The sequence below is a fragment of the Oncorhynchus kisutch genome, linkage group LG13 (assembly GCF_002021735.2).
Source record: "Oncorhynchus kisutch isolate 150728-3 linkage group LG13, Okis_V2, whole genome shotgun sequence".
In the NCBI taxonomy this organism is placed as follows: domain Eukaryota; kingdom Metazoa; phylum Chordata; class Actinopteri; order Salmoniformes; family Salmonidae; genus Oncorhynchus; species Oncorhynchus kisutch.
The window spans coordinates 26,655,132-26,671,468 of record NC_034186.2 but is presented as its reverse complement, the minus strand read 5'-3'; the positions used below and the strand labels follow the sequence as shown (position 1 = coordinate 26,671,468).

General features: G+C 42.8%; 2 protein-coding genes across 4 annotated transcripts in view; one reads left to right on the top strand and one right to left on the bottom strand.

The window, feature by feature from the left end:
- The window catches only part of LOC109902696 (ubiquitin carboxyl-terminal hydrolase 24), a 49,688-nt gene extending 43,896 nt beyond the window's left edge, over positions 1-5,792 (top strand). For all 3 annotated transcript variants that reach the window (XM_031785896.1, XM_031785895.1, XM_031785894.1), the window contains 4 exons: positions 2,226-2,304; positions 2,499-2,574; positions 2,912-3,109; positions 3,338-5,792. In XM_031785896.1, coding sequence (XP_031641756.1) covers positions 2,226-2,304; positions 2,499-2,574; positions 2,912-3,109; positions 3,338-3,400 — 416 coding nt within the window. In that variant the 3' untranslated portion in view covers positions 3,401-5,792. The remainder of the gene's footprint in view (positions 1-2,225; positions 2,305-2,498; positions 2,575-2,911; positions 3,110-3,337) is intronic.
- Positions 5,793-7,117: 1,325 nt separating this feature from the next.
- LOC109902697 (uncharacterized) lies at positions 7,118-15,027 on the bottom strand. The gene is made up of 4 exons (XM_020499281.2): positions 14,479-15,027; positions 14,231-14,374; positions 13,890-14,098; positions 7,118-8,071 (listed from the first exon to the last, which is right to left on the bottom strand). Exons 2-4 carry the CDS (start codon positions 14,354-14,356, stop codon positions 7,915-7,917), a joined length of 492 nt encoding a protein of 163 aa, XP_020354870.1. The 5' UTR covers positions 14,357-14,374; positions 14,479-15,027; the 3' UTR covers positions 7,118-7,914.
- Between the last annotated feature and the right edge of the window lie 1,310 nt (positions 15,028-16,337).

Genomic DNA, 16,337 nt, shown 5'->3' with positions numbered 1-16,337 from the left:
TGTTAATTGTTTACTCCATGTGTAACTCTTTGTTGTCTGCTCACACTGCTATGCTTTATCTTGGCCAGGTCGCAGTTGCAAATGAGAACTTGTTCTCAACTAGCCTACCTGGTTAAATAAAGGTGAAATAAAATAAAAAGATAATACTGTTGAGCGTTCAAATGAGGAAAACATTCAACAACAGCCACATGTGTTAAGAAAACATGGTTGTTCCAATCTGAAAACTGGACAAACTGTTAAATACATGGACAGAGAAAGTGGTATTCCACATACAGCAACCGTCATTGGACGAGCAGGAAAAGCCAAAGGCAAACACCAGAACTGGTACAACTTGCAGTAATATGAACCAGCTACACTTTCTGGTATAGCAGGGTCAGCTGACCTGTCACTTGTAGATAATATCAGAATTGAACCAATGGAAAATCGAGAAAAACAGAATGACATTCAAAATGATGATGTACTTCAAACAAAGGACGTGTCATTTGACTCCGCTAAGCCAGATGAGCTCAGTAATTGGAGGAAAAATGGAGTGTTTGAGGAAGTCAAAGACATTGGCCAGAAATGCATCTCAACAAGGTGGGTGTGTACCCCTAAAGAATCCTTAACTGGAATAGTGCCTAAAGCACGTCTAGTGGCTAGAGGTTTTGAGGAGCTGGCTGCTAAAGAACTCCCAAAAGATTCACCGACATGCTCCTCACTCACTCAGATCGCTGATGTCAGTGATCTGCCAGAAACAATGGAAACTTAATTCCATAGACATCAAATCTGCATTTTTGCAGGGAACAGAGCTGTCAAGGGACATTCACATCCGACCTCCGCCTGAAGCTAAGAGCGAAGGAACACTGTGGAAACTAAAACAGTGTGTGTGTGGACTGGCAGATGCATCACTCTACTGGTACAACAAAGTCAAGGTAACAATGCTGAATACAGGTGGAAAAATATCACAAGTGGATCCTGCAGTCTTCTATTGGCTTGATCAAGACTGCAATGTGACTGGAGTACTTGCCTGTCATGTTGATGACTTTATCTGGGGTGGCTCACAGACCTTTGCTACAACTGTGATTCCACACCTCAAAGCTGTTTTCTAGGTCGGCCGTGAGGAGCATGATCATTTTTGTTATGTTGGCATAGAGTTTATTACAGTTGATGGAAAAATACTGATGCAACAGGAGAGCTATATCAAGAATCTTCAACCCATCCACCTGGATTCTTCAAGAGCCGTACAAAGGAATTCCCCTCTGTGGAGTTGAAGCTGATCAATTGAGGTCAAAGATAGGACAAATGTTATGGGTTGCTAGACAGAGTAGACCTGATGTAATGTTTGATGGCTGCAACTTGGCATCTAACACAAAACACGCCACTGTACAAACCATTCATGAGGCAAAGTTGTTCGTAAACTGAAATCACAACAAGTGACTTTAAAGTTTCAGCATGTTGGAGAAGATGACTCTTTGAAACTAGTGGTCTTCAGTGATGCTTCCCTAGGGAACCTTACAGATGGAGGCACACAAGGGGGACATCTAATCATGTTAATGGGTGAAGGAGGAAGATTCTCACCTATCTGTCGGCAGTCAAAAAGGATCAGAAGGGTTGTCCGAAGCGGACTTGCTGGAGAAACACTTGCTCTTGCGGATGGAATTGACAATGTGATCTTTCTTGCAACTCTGTTCTCAGAGCTCACCACTAGTGAGACAAAACGGCACATTCTACCTGTAGTTTGTGTCCCTGACAACTACTCCTTAGTTGATGATGTGAAGTCAACCAAGTCTGTCACGGAGAAAATACTTTGTCTTGAGATTAGCAGCATCAAGGAACTTATTCAAGCACAGAGAATCCAGCGGATTCTGTGGTCGACCACAAAGGAACAGCTGGCTGACTGGCTGACTAAAAAAGGAGCATCCGCTCTTACAGGCTCTCAGTAATGGAAAGTGGCAGCTTGAATAATACTTGGACATTTAATTATGTTGTTGATGTTTTTTATTTGTCTTTAAAGAAAAGAGATTGTTAAGTTCATGTTTTAAGTATCCCTATATTTCTGTTATTACGGGGCTATCACTCAGTCAAGAGTGCGCCTGCGCAGGGAGTCTTGTTGTTGATGGACCTAGCCTTGAGTGGAATGGCTACCTTATAGTGTGTTCATAAAGTATAGTAAACTTTGTTCAACTGGAACCTTGTCGTGGTGTCATTTCGAGTTAACATGTGTGACTCTGTTCTCTTGTTTGCAGCATTGATGCACCAGAGTAACAATGTGGACAGCAGCCGCTGCTATCAGTGTGTCAAGTTCCTGGTTACCCTGGCACAGAAGTGAGTTTCTCCAGAGACCGTTTTGAGAAATATGTTCATGTCGCCACAATTGTGTCTCAGGCTGAAAATATTGAATGGGGGTAAATTTGACCGTTGCGGTAAATACATCAAAGTATTGCACATTTTTCAGTTCTGTGAAAACCTCTCATTTCACACTTCCTGGTTTCACATAACGTGTAAGTGTGTGTCTCCAGGTGTGTTCCTGCTAAGGACTATTTTAAAGATCTGTCTGGTCACTGGAGCTGGGCAGTGCAATGGCTGCAGAAAAAGGCAAGCATCAAGCACAAATAACACACACAATCCAGCAGACTATTTCAGACCTGTCTCTCATATGTACGTGTGAGTCACAGGAGGCTGCTGAGGGGAGGACAGATCATAATACCTAGAACAGAGCAAATGGAATGGCATCAAACACCTGAACTATGAGTGACGTATATGATACCATTGCACTTACATCAATCATTACCACGAGCTCGTCCTCCCCAATTAAGGTGCCACAAACCTCCTGTGGTGTGAGTGTACATGCGTGAGGCATGTTTGTGTGTGTGTGTGTGTGTGTGTGGGAAAGTAGAGTATGCGTTAGAGTAACAGTGTGTTTCTCTGTCAGATGTCGGAACACTACTGGACTCCTCAAAGCAACGTGTCCAATGAGACGTCCACAGCCAAAACATTCCAGCGCACCATCTCAGCCCAGGACACACTGGCCTACGCCACAGCACTGCTCAACGAGAAGGAGCCATCTGGCAGCAGCAACGGCTCTGACGGTAGTCCAGCCAACGAGAACGCCGACCGCAGCCTCCGACAGGTACACACAGTCTGACAGTGTGTTTATGGAAAACTTCAGAGGTAGAATGTATAAAGAGAGCAGTAACAGCCCAAGAATAGAGATATTGCCACTTCTCAGAACGGGGCTTTAAATCTAGGCTGGAGAGTTTCGTATGAATCGATTTCATAAAAACTATATCTACATATCTCTTTACTCTGAAATGCCACGTCTCATGTAATCCTTCTCTCCCCTCTCTCTTTATCTCAGGGTTCTGAGTCTCCCATGATGCTTGGTGATTCAAAGAGTGATCTGGAGGATGTTGACCCTTAGATCCTCCTATAAGACACAATCCCTATAATGGCAAGACCGCACGGCTCCATACAGCCAATCAAAGACTGCTTTTCACCTCTGATTGGTCAGAATATGGAGGGAGGGGCCCGCTACAGCCAATCAGAACACTTATTCTTCTGGTTGCTGGGGCAACAAAGGATGCGTGAATAATCATGTGTCTTTCTGCCAGACCAGACTAATGGAATCAGAGCTGGAGGAGAGTTTAGAGACCTGACTAATGGATTACAAAGCAGTTTGTTCTCTTACTGGGAGTCTGAAATATCACCTAGTGGAGACTGGTGGGAGGAGCTATAGGAGGACAGGCTTATTGTAATTGCTGAAATGGAACGGAGTCAAACGTGATTTCCATATGTTTGATACCGTTCCATAGATTCCTTTCCAGCCATTACAATGAGCCGGTCCTCCTATAGCTCCTCCCACCAGCCTCCACTGACGTCACCCTGTTGCTTATAGTCCACTACTTTTGACCAAAGGTTCAGTGACATATATATAGTGCACTATATATAGGCAGTAGGGTGTCTTCAGATGTAGCCAGTATTGTCTCACAAGGAAGGGATGGGGTTGTTTGTTTTTTAAGTTGTTGCTCATATTTGCCTACGTAACTAAATAGACATTCATTATTGTAAAGAGCTGTTCCATAGCTGTAATTTCAAATGTAAGATATTTTAAAGTGTCCTGTGCTCCACTCTGTAGAGGTGTATGTGTGAGGCTGTGGTATAAGGTATAACCTGCTCTGGAGGAACTCAGACACACACGTCTAACCGGGGTTTTTAAGTATGCACTTTATAGTCACCCCCAGTCTATAGTGAAGTAGAGAAGCAGTGATTAGGTCTGCTAGACCAGCTTAACCACCCTCACACCTTTTTTTTATCACATCAAACTGAGTTGTCAGTGCTTTACACACACAGCTGATACCTCCTCCATAGAGAACACGTGCTCCTATGGCTGTGTCTGTTACTCCACTAACCACAGTGATATTTATGGTAATGCAGTCTATGGAGGGTTCTAGAACACAAACGGAACCAAGCCAAGGAACCAATCTGCGCTCTCCTCCCCTTCCAGCTGATGAACAGTGACTCACAGTGCTGGATTTTATTTTGTAATATTTTTTCCATTTGTTTATCAGTTGACATCACTGTACTCATGCCTTATGCCACCACAGCTGCCCTTTGACACAGACACACACAAGACAGCAGAGGGTCAATGTGCCAACCAGAGGAGAGATCAAAAGCAAGTTTAATTTTGGGTGCCAATGAAATACACTCTCCCTCTTATATATATACACACACACACACAGCGTACCCTCTGTTCTTGATCATTACATTATCATTATTCAGGAGCTTATTTACAAACTGGGTTTCTCTTTGCCATTGGGGCGCATGACCTCTGACACCTAAACCCCTCTTATTGACACCACAAAGTTCAAGGCTGACCACGGTACTGCAGGGTTTGTTCGCAGAAAACAGGATCCCCATTATAGTGAATGGGAATATGGCAATCTTCATGTAATAAAAAATGGAAGACAATCATGGTACCAATAATTGCTTCTATTACACTAGATGTATGTCCTTGAACTGATTATTTTACAATTGTATAGCCTGCAATACCCTGTTCTGCCTTCAACTTGAGTCAATGAGAGGGGGCAGCACTGAGCTAGCCTGCAACATAACTCAAACTGCACATGTTATGTCTACATAAATCTCCCACATGAGACACCATCTTAACGACTTCCTTGGCTTCAAATGCACTATTGAATCTTCACATAGGAATGAATAGTGTCATGTGATTGATTGCTTTGTCCATTCATATACATATATAGTCATTGCTCTGACATCAAACAACCCCACTCTGACCACTAACCTCTTGACCTAACCCAACCCCTGGGAGAATTCAAGTGCCTTCATCTCCCAACTCCCCTCACCTCTCATCCCTCCTCTCACCCCAATCCCATACCTGTCCACAGATGACTTGCTATAATGAACTGTGTGTGAATGTGTGACCATGCTGCGTATTGTCCTGGTCTCAGAAGACTGTGTCAGATGTCAGAGTGGTCAGGTGTGCCAGTGACACAGCACTCCCCACTCACAGTGCAGAATGTTGTTTGACCCTCAGCAGCGCCTGTAGTCCTTCTCAACAGTACCAACTAATCAATAATTTATTTTTATCTGCGTGATAAGGGAGGGGTGAGGAAGGAGGGAAGGAATGACGGATCCAGGATTTGATTCTGTCAGTTGGTCTGCTTTGAGCATTACTCCTGCTGAAGGCCAGTCTGCTGAGGCAGAACCCTGCATGTTGAATCCCAGTTTTCATTTGTACATCAGAGTTTGATTATGGGGGAAATTTGATATAAAATAAACTGGAATGCACAGCCTTTTGTACACTTTGTGTTCTTTGTGTGTAGCAGGAGTGATCACAGTAAAATATAAAATCACTGTTTATTTCAGGTCCAGCTAGTTGCAGTATGGGATAGTTGTGGGAGGAATGGAGGACCAGAAGCACAGAACCAGAGTCAGTAATCTGGTTGGTCAGGCGCTCAGAGAGGGCAGGGCCACGGATGCTGACCTTGTCGTCAGTGGAACACAGAGTGAAAGCTGAGAAAAGGGAGAAAAATCAGTCTAGAAGATTATCTCTCCCTGAAGCTCCATCACATTGTCAATATACAGTCATGATCACATTACCTCCTAGTAATACTACATATTAGTATATTACGAGTGTGTATACAGTACATGGTGTTCTTCTCCCCTGCAGCAGCATCAATGCTGTCTTCAGTTCCTCTCCTCTGGGCTCTGAGAGATCAACACCACCTGACACAGAAACACACACTAAGATTTGATTATGCGATTTGTTTACCCTGTGCACACTCATTTTGTATTCGTTATGTCTCTGGGAAAGACAGTGGAGACAAAGACCACACACGCTGCTACTACATCACAGTTGTATAAACCTCCATCCTATTCAACACTTTCTCTCTTTTATCAGTGTTTGCTTGATGGGTAACCTTACCTGAGACTTGAAAACTTGTGTTTGCTGCCTCCTCGAGGTAAGTTCTTGTTTTACCTTTTCCTAAACGCACACCTGTATGTCCTTACCTTAGGGTAGCACTGGAATAGGCTCCATCCTGAGTCATAACAAACAGACCAACTAATGACACACAGCCCCGCCATACTGGTATGGCTTCCCTTCCGCCATACTGCTACCCTAAACCTGACCCCTGACATCTAACCGTAACCCACTATCAGGGACAGCCTTAAGATGCAGCTTAGTTAACCCAGGGTTAAACACAGGTGCTGTATTAGCTAAGATTTGATCTATTACGAGTTAGCTAAGCTATACTAATGTTTGTTAGTTTTAAGTTATACTGTTGTCTCTGGGTCAAACACTGAAGGTGAGGGAGAGGAGAAAAGGAAGAAGGTGAGAGAGGGTAGACTGTTCCACTCTGCTGGTTCTCACAGCCTGCAGACGACTGTAGAGCAGGGGTTGTGTGTGTGTGTGTGTGTGTGTGTGTATGTTGGCTAGTGTGTCACCTTGCCCACAGCTCAGCTCCTCAACTCTGTCCTATTTTCCTCTCCTCTCTTCTCCTGCACATCTTCATCTCTCTCTCCTTGAGAAAGCATTTACTTCAAGTGTAAGTGAGGTTAGAACACGGAGTAATAACACACTGTACTTAGTCCAACTGAGACAAGAACCACTCGGAGATCTTTGGCTATTAATTTACTAAAGTTGATCATGACATCCCAGTCAAACAGGAAGTGCAACAGTTGATAGAATGGAACCCTGCAGTAGTGGGGCAGAAAGAGCGAGAATAACGCTGTGGATAACCGTGTGCTGTGACAACAAGGCACTTCTGGTTGAGATCATCTGTCTATCCTGATGTCAGCTGTGTGAATAGAAAGAATCCGTGGTGCATACATGACCAGAGACACACACCCGCACTCACACCCTGGAGAATGACACAACCACCCCAAGCAGTCACAGCACAAACAGCTAATGGAGTCCAAAGCAGCAAAAAAGTCCGACAGTGGTTTTAAAGGCTGGGTTATCCATTTGGACTGCTAATAAAGGCTGAGTGCTTCTGGATAGTGAATGCTTAGTGCTGGGTAGATGCTGGCAGCTGGCCTCGCTGCCTGGTGTAGCTCAGTGTTCCACTACAAATATATGGGCGTTGAGCGGACTTGAAAAGTGACATCAACAACTTCAGGTGGTGGAAAGTAAAAAAATATATATATATTTGTTATATATGTCTTTATAGGAGTGCAGTGTATCACACTATAGTAGTCTTAATAGTAGCATTATAAACACACTCCTCATTCTTCAAACAAATATGTAAACCTATCATGTTAACATGTAAACAACGCTGAGGCCACCAACCCCTTACAGCCCCTCCATTCCATAACAACGTCTCTCCCAGCACGGGTGTGCTTGATTTAGTTCACTGTAATGGCACAAAGGGAATTGTCCAAAGTTACAGAACAGTACAGTAGTCTCCTCAGCCCTCAGAGGTCAGAGGGACCCCGGCTCTTCATGACAGAATCGTAGGAGGGGGGTGCCTCCAGATCCCAGGGAGGAGGGGTGGGGGGCAAGGGGAGGGGTGGAGAGGGTGGCACTTGCACAGAGTCCTCAGACATCTCTCTGCGTATCCGGTCCAACCTCCTAGAGTGAGAGAGAGGAAATTATTATTTGGACAAAGTACACTACATGACCAAAAGTATGTAGACACATGCTCGACGAACATCTCATTCCAAAATCATGGGCATTAATTTGGAGATGGTCCCCCTTTGCTGCTATAACAGCCTCCACTCTTCTCGGAAGGCTTTCTACTAGATGTTTGAACATTGCTGCGGGGACTTGCTTGCACGAGCATTAGTGAGGTCGGACACCGATGTTGGGCGATTAGGCCTGGCTCGCATGTTGGCATTCCAATTCATCCCAAAGGTGTTTGATGAGGTTGATGTCTGGGCTCTGTGCAGTTCTTCCACACCGATCTCAACAAACCATTTATGTAAGTACCTCGCTTTGTGCATGGGGGCATTGTAATGCTGAAACAGGAAAGGGTCTTCCCAAAACTGTTTCCACAAAGTTGGAATCACAGAATCGTCTAGAATATCATCGTATCCTGTAGCGTTAAGGTTTCCCTTCACTGGAACTAAGGGGCCTAGCCCGAACAATGAAAAACAGCCCCAGACCGTTATTCCTCCTCCACCAAACTTTACAGTTGGCACTATGCATTCGAGCAGGTGACACTCCTGGCGTCTGCCAAACCCAGATTCGTCCGTCGCAAGATTCATCACTCTAAAGTCACTCTTCCATTTAGGAATGATGGCGGCAACTGTGTTCTTGGGGACCTTCAATGCTGCAGAAATGTTTTGGTACCCTTCCCCAGATCTGTACCTCGACACAATCATGTCTCGGAGCTCTATGGACAATTCCTTCGACCTCATGGCTTGGTTTTTGCTCTGACATGCACTGTCAACTGTGGGACCTTATATAGACAGGTGTGTGCCTTTCCAAATCATGTCCAATCAATTGAATTTACCACAGGTGGACTCCAATCAAGTTGTAGAAACATCTCAAGGATGATCAGTGGAAACAGGATACACTGGAGCTCAATTTCAAGTCTCAGAGCAAAGGGTCTGAATACTTATGTAAATAAGGTATTTATGTTTTTGATTTTTAATACATTTGCAAAAATGTCTAAAAACCTGTTTTCACTTTGTCATTATGGCGTATTGTGTGTAGATTGATGAGGAAAAAACATATTTAATCCATTTTAGAATAAGGCTGTAACAACAAAATGTGGAAAAAGTCAAGGGGTCTAAATACTTCCCGAATGCACTGTATAGTGGATCTCCATTTACTGTACAGGGAGTGAACCAAATCCATACTGCGCTTTAATAGCAATCATTCCTTGTCTCCCAGATGAATTTTATTGTCTCCTGTCCATCCTGCTCAGTGATGTAATAAAGCTTGAGGCTGAAGCCAAACGGTGGGATTATCTAGTTAGCTTTTATGTTATCTCTGAACTAACCAGGCTGAAAAAAGCAATGTGAGTGACTGAGACATAGTATAGACAGGTTGGTTGTTTAGCAAAAAGAACGACGCGTGGAAAACTATGGGGCAAAACAGAAGGGGTTGGCTTAGAATGTTGACAACATGTAAACAATATTTTGGAAATGATATTTTCCAATAAATGTGTACAATGACCACTTGTTGTCTCTCAAATACATCGTTACAGTTGTTGGTTAGCTAGATAGCGAATTTTAGCCATATTAGTATTGACATGAAATCAATCAAAACACCTCAAAACAAGACATGGTATCAAGAACAAGATGAAACTAGATGAAACAAGCCATGATTCCCCACATGATAGTTTCTTGTTATTGTTGCTAGCCATCTGGCCACCCAGAATCACAACACCTCTTCTGCCCCTTTAAGGCATGCGCATTGTTTTTGGGAAATTGTCAGCTAACCCCTCTATGTACCCACTGAATAGCTTGAAAGATACAGTTTATTAGTGTTGAGCTCCTCTGGTCAACATCTGCTTCAATAATAATAACCTGATGGCTCAGTGTTCCTGGCTGCTACTCTGCTCTCTTTATCTCTCTCTGTGTGTATGTGTGTGTGAGCGGTCATGCATGTACAGTGCCTTGCGAAAGTATTCGGCCCCCTTGAACTTTGCGACCTTTTGCCACATTTCAGGCTTCAAACATAAAGATATAAAACTGTATTTTTTTGTGAAGAATCAACAACAAGTGGGACACAATCATGAAGTGGAACGACATTTATTGGATATTTCAAACTTTTTTAACAAATCAAAAACTGAAAAATTGGGCGTGCAAAATTATTCAGCCCCCTTAAGTTAATACTTTGTAGCGCCACCTTTTGCTGCGATTACAGCTGTAAGTCGCTTGGGGTATGTCTCTATCAGTTTTGCACATCGAGAGACTGAATTTTTTCCCCATTCCTCCTTGCAAAACAGCTCGAGCTCAGTGAGGTTGGATGGAGAGCATTTGTGAACAGCAGTTTTCAGTTCTTTCCACAGATTCTCGATTGGATTCAGGTCTGGACTTTGACTTGGCCATTCTAACACCTGGATATGTTTATTTTTGAACCATTCCATTGTAGATTTTGCTTTATGTTTTGGATCATTGTCTTGTTGGAAGACAAATCTCCGTCCCAGTCTCAGGTCTTTTGCAGACTCCATCAGGTTTTCTTCCAGAATGGTCCTGTATTTGGCTCCATCCATCTTCCCATCAATTTTAACCATCTTCCCTGTCCCTGCTGAAGAAAAGCAGGCCCAAACCATGATGCTGCCACCACCATGTTTGACAGTGGGGATGGTGTGTTCAGGGTGATGAGCTGTGTTGCTTTTACGCCAAACATAACGTTTTGCATTGTTGCCAAAAAGTTCAATTTTGGTTTCATCTGACCAGAGCACCTTCTTTCACATGTTTGGTGTGTCTCCCAGGTGGCTTGTGGCAAACTTTAAACAACACTTTTTATGGATATCTTTAAGAAATGGCTTTCTTCTTGCCACTCTTCCATAAAGGCCAGATTTGTGCAATATACGACTGATTGTTGTCCTATGGACAGAGTCTCCCACCTCAGTTGTAGATCTCTGCAGTTCATCCAGAGTGATCATGGGCCTCTTGGCTGCATCTCTGATCAGTCTTCTCCTTGTATGAGCTGAAAGTTTAGAGGGACGGCCAGGTCTTGGTAGATTTGCAGTGGTCTGATACTCCTTCCATTTCAATATTATCGCTTGCACAGTGCTCCTTGGGATGTTTAAAGCTTGGGAAATCTTTTTGTATCCAAATCCGGCTTTAAACTTCTTCACAACAGTATCTCGGACCTGCCTGGTGTGTTCCTTGTTCTTCATGATGCTCTCTGCGCTTTTAACGGACCTCTGAGACTATCACAGTGCAGGTGCATTGATACGGAGACTTGATTACACACAGGTGGATTGTATTTATCATCATTAGTCATTTAGGTCAACATTGGATCATTCAGAGATCCTCACTGAACTTCTGGAGAGAGTTTGCTGCACTGAAAGTAAAGGGGCTGAATAATTTTGCACGCCCAATTTTTCAGTTTTTGATATGTTAAAAAAGTTTGAAATATCCAATAAATGTCGTTCCACTTCATGATTGTGTCCCACTTGTTGTTGATTCTTCACAAAAAAATACAGTTTTATATCTTTATGTTTGAAGCCTGAAATGTGGCAAAAGGTCGCAAAGTTCAAGGGGGCCGAATACTTTCGCAAGGCACTGTATGTGTTCGTGCCTGAGTTGGACACTGAGCAGAACTAACCTTGTTTCAACTTACTGACAGTTACAACAGAGCAGAGCAGGCGAGGCTAGGGGAGTGTGTGTGTGTCAGGATTTCCCTAAGGTTGGACACTGAGCAGAACTAACCTTGTTTCAACTTACTGACAGTTACAACAGAGCAGAGCAGGCGAGGCTAGGGGAGTGTGTGTGTCAGGATTTCCCTAAGGTTGGACACTGAGCCGAACTAACCTTGTTTCAACTTACTGACAGTTACAACAGAGCAGAGCAGGCAAGGCTAGGGGAGTGTGTGTGTCAGGATTTCCATAAGGAAAATGTGGCGCCTGACATTTAACGGGCAGAATTTTACTTTTCCAGACATTTGAGACATTTACCAGACCTATATGCATTGTGTACGTAACCTGATTAGGGTGTCCACCCACGGTGCTCAGAATGACAAAAATAACATGTATATTATGCTAATTCATAATTCCAGGATGCAATTGTGTGTGGTCCTTCTTACCGAATTCTGATGCTCACTTTGAAGATATTAGAATAAGTGACCAATGAGTCTGATGCAACCTATTAGAACATTTAGCTTAAAACGTTGATAAACTATTATTTATTCACATTAAAACCGCAGGAGTGCGCACAAGGCAGTAGGCTATGTGCGAATGTTTGTTCCATAATTCAATTAGCGAAACAACACCATTGTCAAAAGCGCACCGCAAATGCGAGCGGTTTAATGTGACAGATTAAAATATCCGTTTCAAATGTTTAAATTGGGGAGATCTAATATGCAACAACTAGCATGGGTGGCTATATTACTAGGATTGTGCCTTTGGCTATTGGACAATGAAAGAATGTTTATATAATTGCCTCCGAGGATATGGTCTGCTTTTTGCTAGGCTACTTTGAAGCAAGGTAAGACATGCCTCATAATATGTAGTAAAACGTTCAGGTTTCAAACAATTAAGTATGTTTTCAAAATGCATACGGCCTCTAGCTTAAGTAAGCGTGTGATACATGAAATACATAACGAATATACTGTACAGACGCGCTAATTTAATTCCACTAAATTAGTACGGGATAATCAACAAGTGTCTATGCGTTCTATATAAACTAACCTTTCACGGAGTTGCATTATTTTCCAGAGAATGCATAAAGCCCCGAGTTGATTATCCCTGGCTATAGTTTAACACATTTGCCCCTAAAAACGTGTTCATTTGCTGGTAGAAATGTGTTCATCATCCACTGAAGTAGCTGTCAAGTTTACTAGATAGCTACAGTAGTTGCTGTTAGTTTAGCTAACCAAACCATCAGTCCTAGCTTGCCATTATGAAAATTGAATTCAATAATGATAATAATAATAATAATAATTGCTTTAAAAAGCAGCTCAAACATTATTATTTTTATTACCTTTATTTAACTATGCAAGTCAGTTAAGAACAAATTCTTATTTTCAATGAAGGCCTAGGAACAGTGGGTTAACTGCCTGTTCAGGGGCAGAATGACAGATTTGTACCGTGTCAGGGGTTTGAACTTGCAACCTTCCGGTTACTAGTCCAACGCTCTAACCACTAGGCTACGCTAGTAGAACATGCATAGAACATGTATGAATTACATGAACTGTAAGGTGTAATTATACTGTGCCTTATAGGGAAATAATACACTCTAGAATGCCCTTCAAGCCAATCAAAAACAAGTATTCAACAATGCCATGGTATAATTAAGCAATAAGGCCAGAGGGGTGTAGTATATGGCCAATATACCACGGCTAAGGGCTGTTCTTATGCAGGACGCAACACAGAGTGCCTGGATACAGCCCTTAGCTGTGGTATATCGGCCATTTACCACACTCCGAGGTGCCTTATTGCTATTATAAACTGGTTACCAACTTAATTAGAAGAGTAAAAAGTACTTTTTTGTCATACCCATGGTATCAGCCAATCAGCATTCAGGGCTCAAACCACCCAATTTATAATGCAAATGAACCTATTGACCGATAAGCTTGATAAGTCAAATGTATTTACATCGACTGGTATTTACATAAATGAATAGGCTAAAAGGCATTATTTCGCAATGGGATATTTTTCTTCTTCTCCCAGACAGTTGGTCGGTGCAAATTTTATTAATCAGCGTTTCTATTTTTCTATCGTCCAAAAGCCGGCTATTACAGGCTAACAGAAATCCTGGTGTGTTTGTACCTCTGGATGGCTAGGGCCTGGTGTGGACTATAGCGCGTTCCTGTGCGGGGGTGTAACAGGAAGTGTCCAGGTACATCTGACACCTGTAGCGTTGTCATTAAAATACAGAGCCCAGCGATGGTCAGTGTTGCCCCAGTAACAGCCATCAGCACCCCCATCCAGAGCCCTGGACCTTGCAGAGTCAGGAAAGTCAGGAAACCCCCTACTACCTACACACACACACACACACACACACACACACACACACACACACAGTAAGCCAGGACACCATCTACAATTTAGTTAACATATTATTTTGGTAGTAAACACACACACACATCTAGAATGAGGCCCCCTCCTACCATCATCACCGGGCCTAGAGATAGCAGCACACCCTGGGGAGATGGCCGCTTTCTCTCCTCCTGCCTGCATGGTGCTACCCCCTGGCTTGGCTCACACACACCTCCACACTCCTCCTCCAACACCATCACACCATTATTCACAATCTGCAGGAAAGAGAAAGAGGGATCAAAGACAAAGGGTTGAGAGTTATCAGATGATCACGTGTTGATTGAACTGTCAGAGGGCAAATACAATCTCACTACTTTACCTTCTGAAGAGGCTTCTCCAGTGCCGAGCCAGGGATAAAGGTGATTATTTAGTTTCTAAACCTCTCCGTGTTCTTTTTACTAAATTTTTCCTCAGCTTGTTGCACTTCCTTTTTGCTTTCCATGTGGCGTGCGGGGATCTGATTATCTAAACAAAAATGAAGAATCTCAAGAATCAAAATGTTCCAAACAACCGAGCAAGCTATAACTTAAAACTCATCCCGCTGGCTTTGCCAGAGAGCCGTTAAATCCGTTATAACGGGACATCGCGGTCGACATATTGAATTTGTTTTGCTGTGTAGGCAGGGTAGTCACACAGCCCCGTTCTGCGCGTGGTCAGAGGAAGTCAGTTTCTGACAGTTATTCAGGAGGAGGAAAGGAGGGAACAGAGAGAGGAAGGGGTGGGCAGGGAAGGGCAGCGGCGGAGAAGAGAAGGATCTGAATGTCGTCAGTGTTTGTCAGAAATATGTTTGGATGTTGTCTGAACTAGAGGACGCTGCAAAGAACCCAGATGACGCTGGCTGTGTCATCCCACAGGCACAAACGGATTAAATCAATGTTGTTTCAACATAATTTTACAGTTTATTGTGTAGTGGAATACACGTGGAAAATACATTGGATTTGAAAAAAGTAATCAACATAAACTGTTGTTTTAGGGACACTTTTCAGCACCGATGTAAAGACAGTTTCAGGTTGGATATTCGATGAATATTCGCCTGTAGTTTTCCTTACGTCCACCAACAGCAGTTAGGGATAGTCAACATAGTGACAAATCACATTTTTCACATTTCAATAGCTCTTTAACCATTACTCCAAATTACTCCGAATCTGGTTGTAGCTAACCCGATGGCATAGACACACATTGCACACCCTTTAGTTTGTCCATTTTTATCTCACATGGTTTTACACACATTTTTCAAAATGTAGAATTTCAATAGCTCCTTGGTCATGTGACCTGGTGACTTCAAACAAGGTTCAGAATGTCCACTGAGTGGGCCTACATATTGCACACCCTTTAGTTTGTCCATTTTCATCTCATGGTTTTCCATAAATGTTTCAAAATGTTGAATTTCAATCGCTCCTTGGTCATGTGACTTAGTGACTTTAAACGAGGTTCAGAATGTCCACTGACTACCCTTCTATATTGCACACCCTTTAGTGTGTCCATTTTCATCTCATAAGATTTTCAAATAATTTTTCAAAATGTAGAATTTCAATAGCTCCTAATGTCCGCTGACTACCCTTCTATATTGCACACTCTTGTTTGTGTACTGTAAAATCATGCGGTGTAACATACATTTTTCATAGTTACAAATTTGCAATAGCTCCTTGGTCATGTCAATTACACACCTAAGAAGCATACAGTGGATATACAACCATATTGCATAACCTCGAGTCAGGTATCTTCTATATTGTTGTACATTATTATTAGTTTGACAATTAGGGGGTTCCGTCCAGTGTTGTGTTTACCCCTTTCTTTCATATTTATGTATAATAATTGGTAGTTCTCAGTACTTATTTTCCCAGTTTTTTTTATTTTTAACAGCGGTACACAATAGGAGAGAGACAGATAATATCTCCTTTCGTCATTAATATCAACCATAAAGGAAAAGGACAAAGTATGAGAGTCATGTTATTACTTGTCCAAAGCAGGGATGGAGAGTGAGCTAGTGAGGTAGGCTGGTCAATACATATACTGAACAGGGATGGAGAGGGAGCTAGTGAGGTAGGCTGGTCAATACATATACTGAACAGGGATGGAGAGTGAGCTAGTGAGGTAGGCTGGTCAATACATATACTGAACAGGGATGGAGAGGGAGCTAGTGAGGTAGGCTGGTCAATACATATACTGAACAGGGAT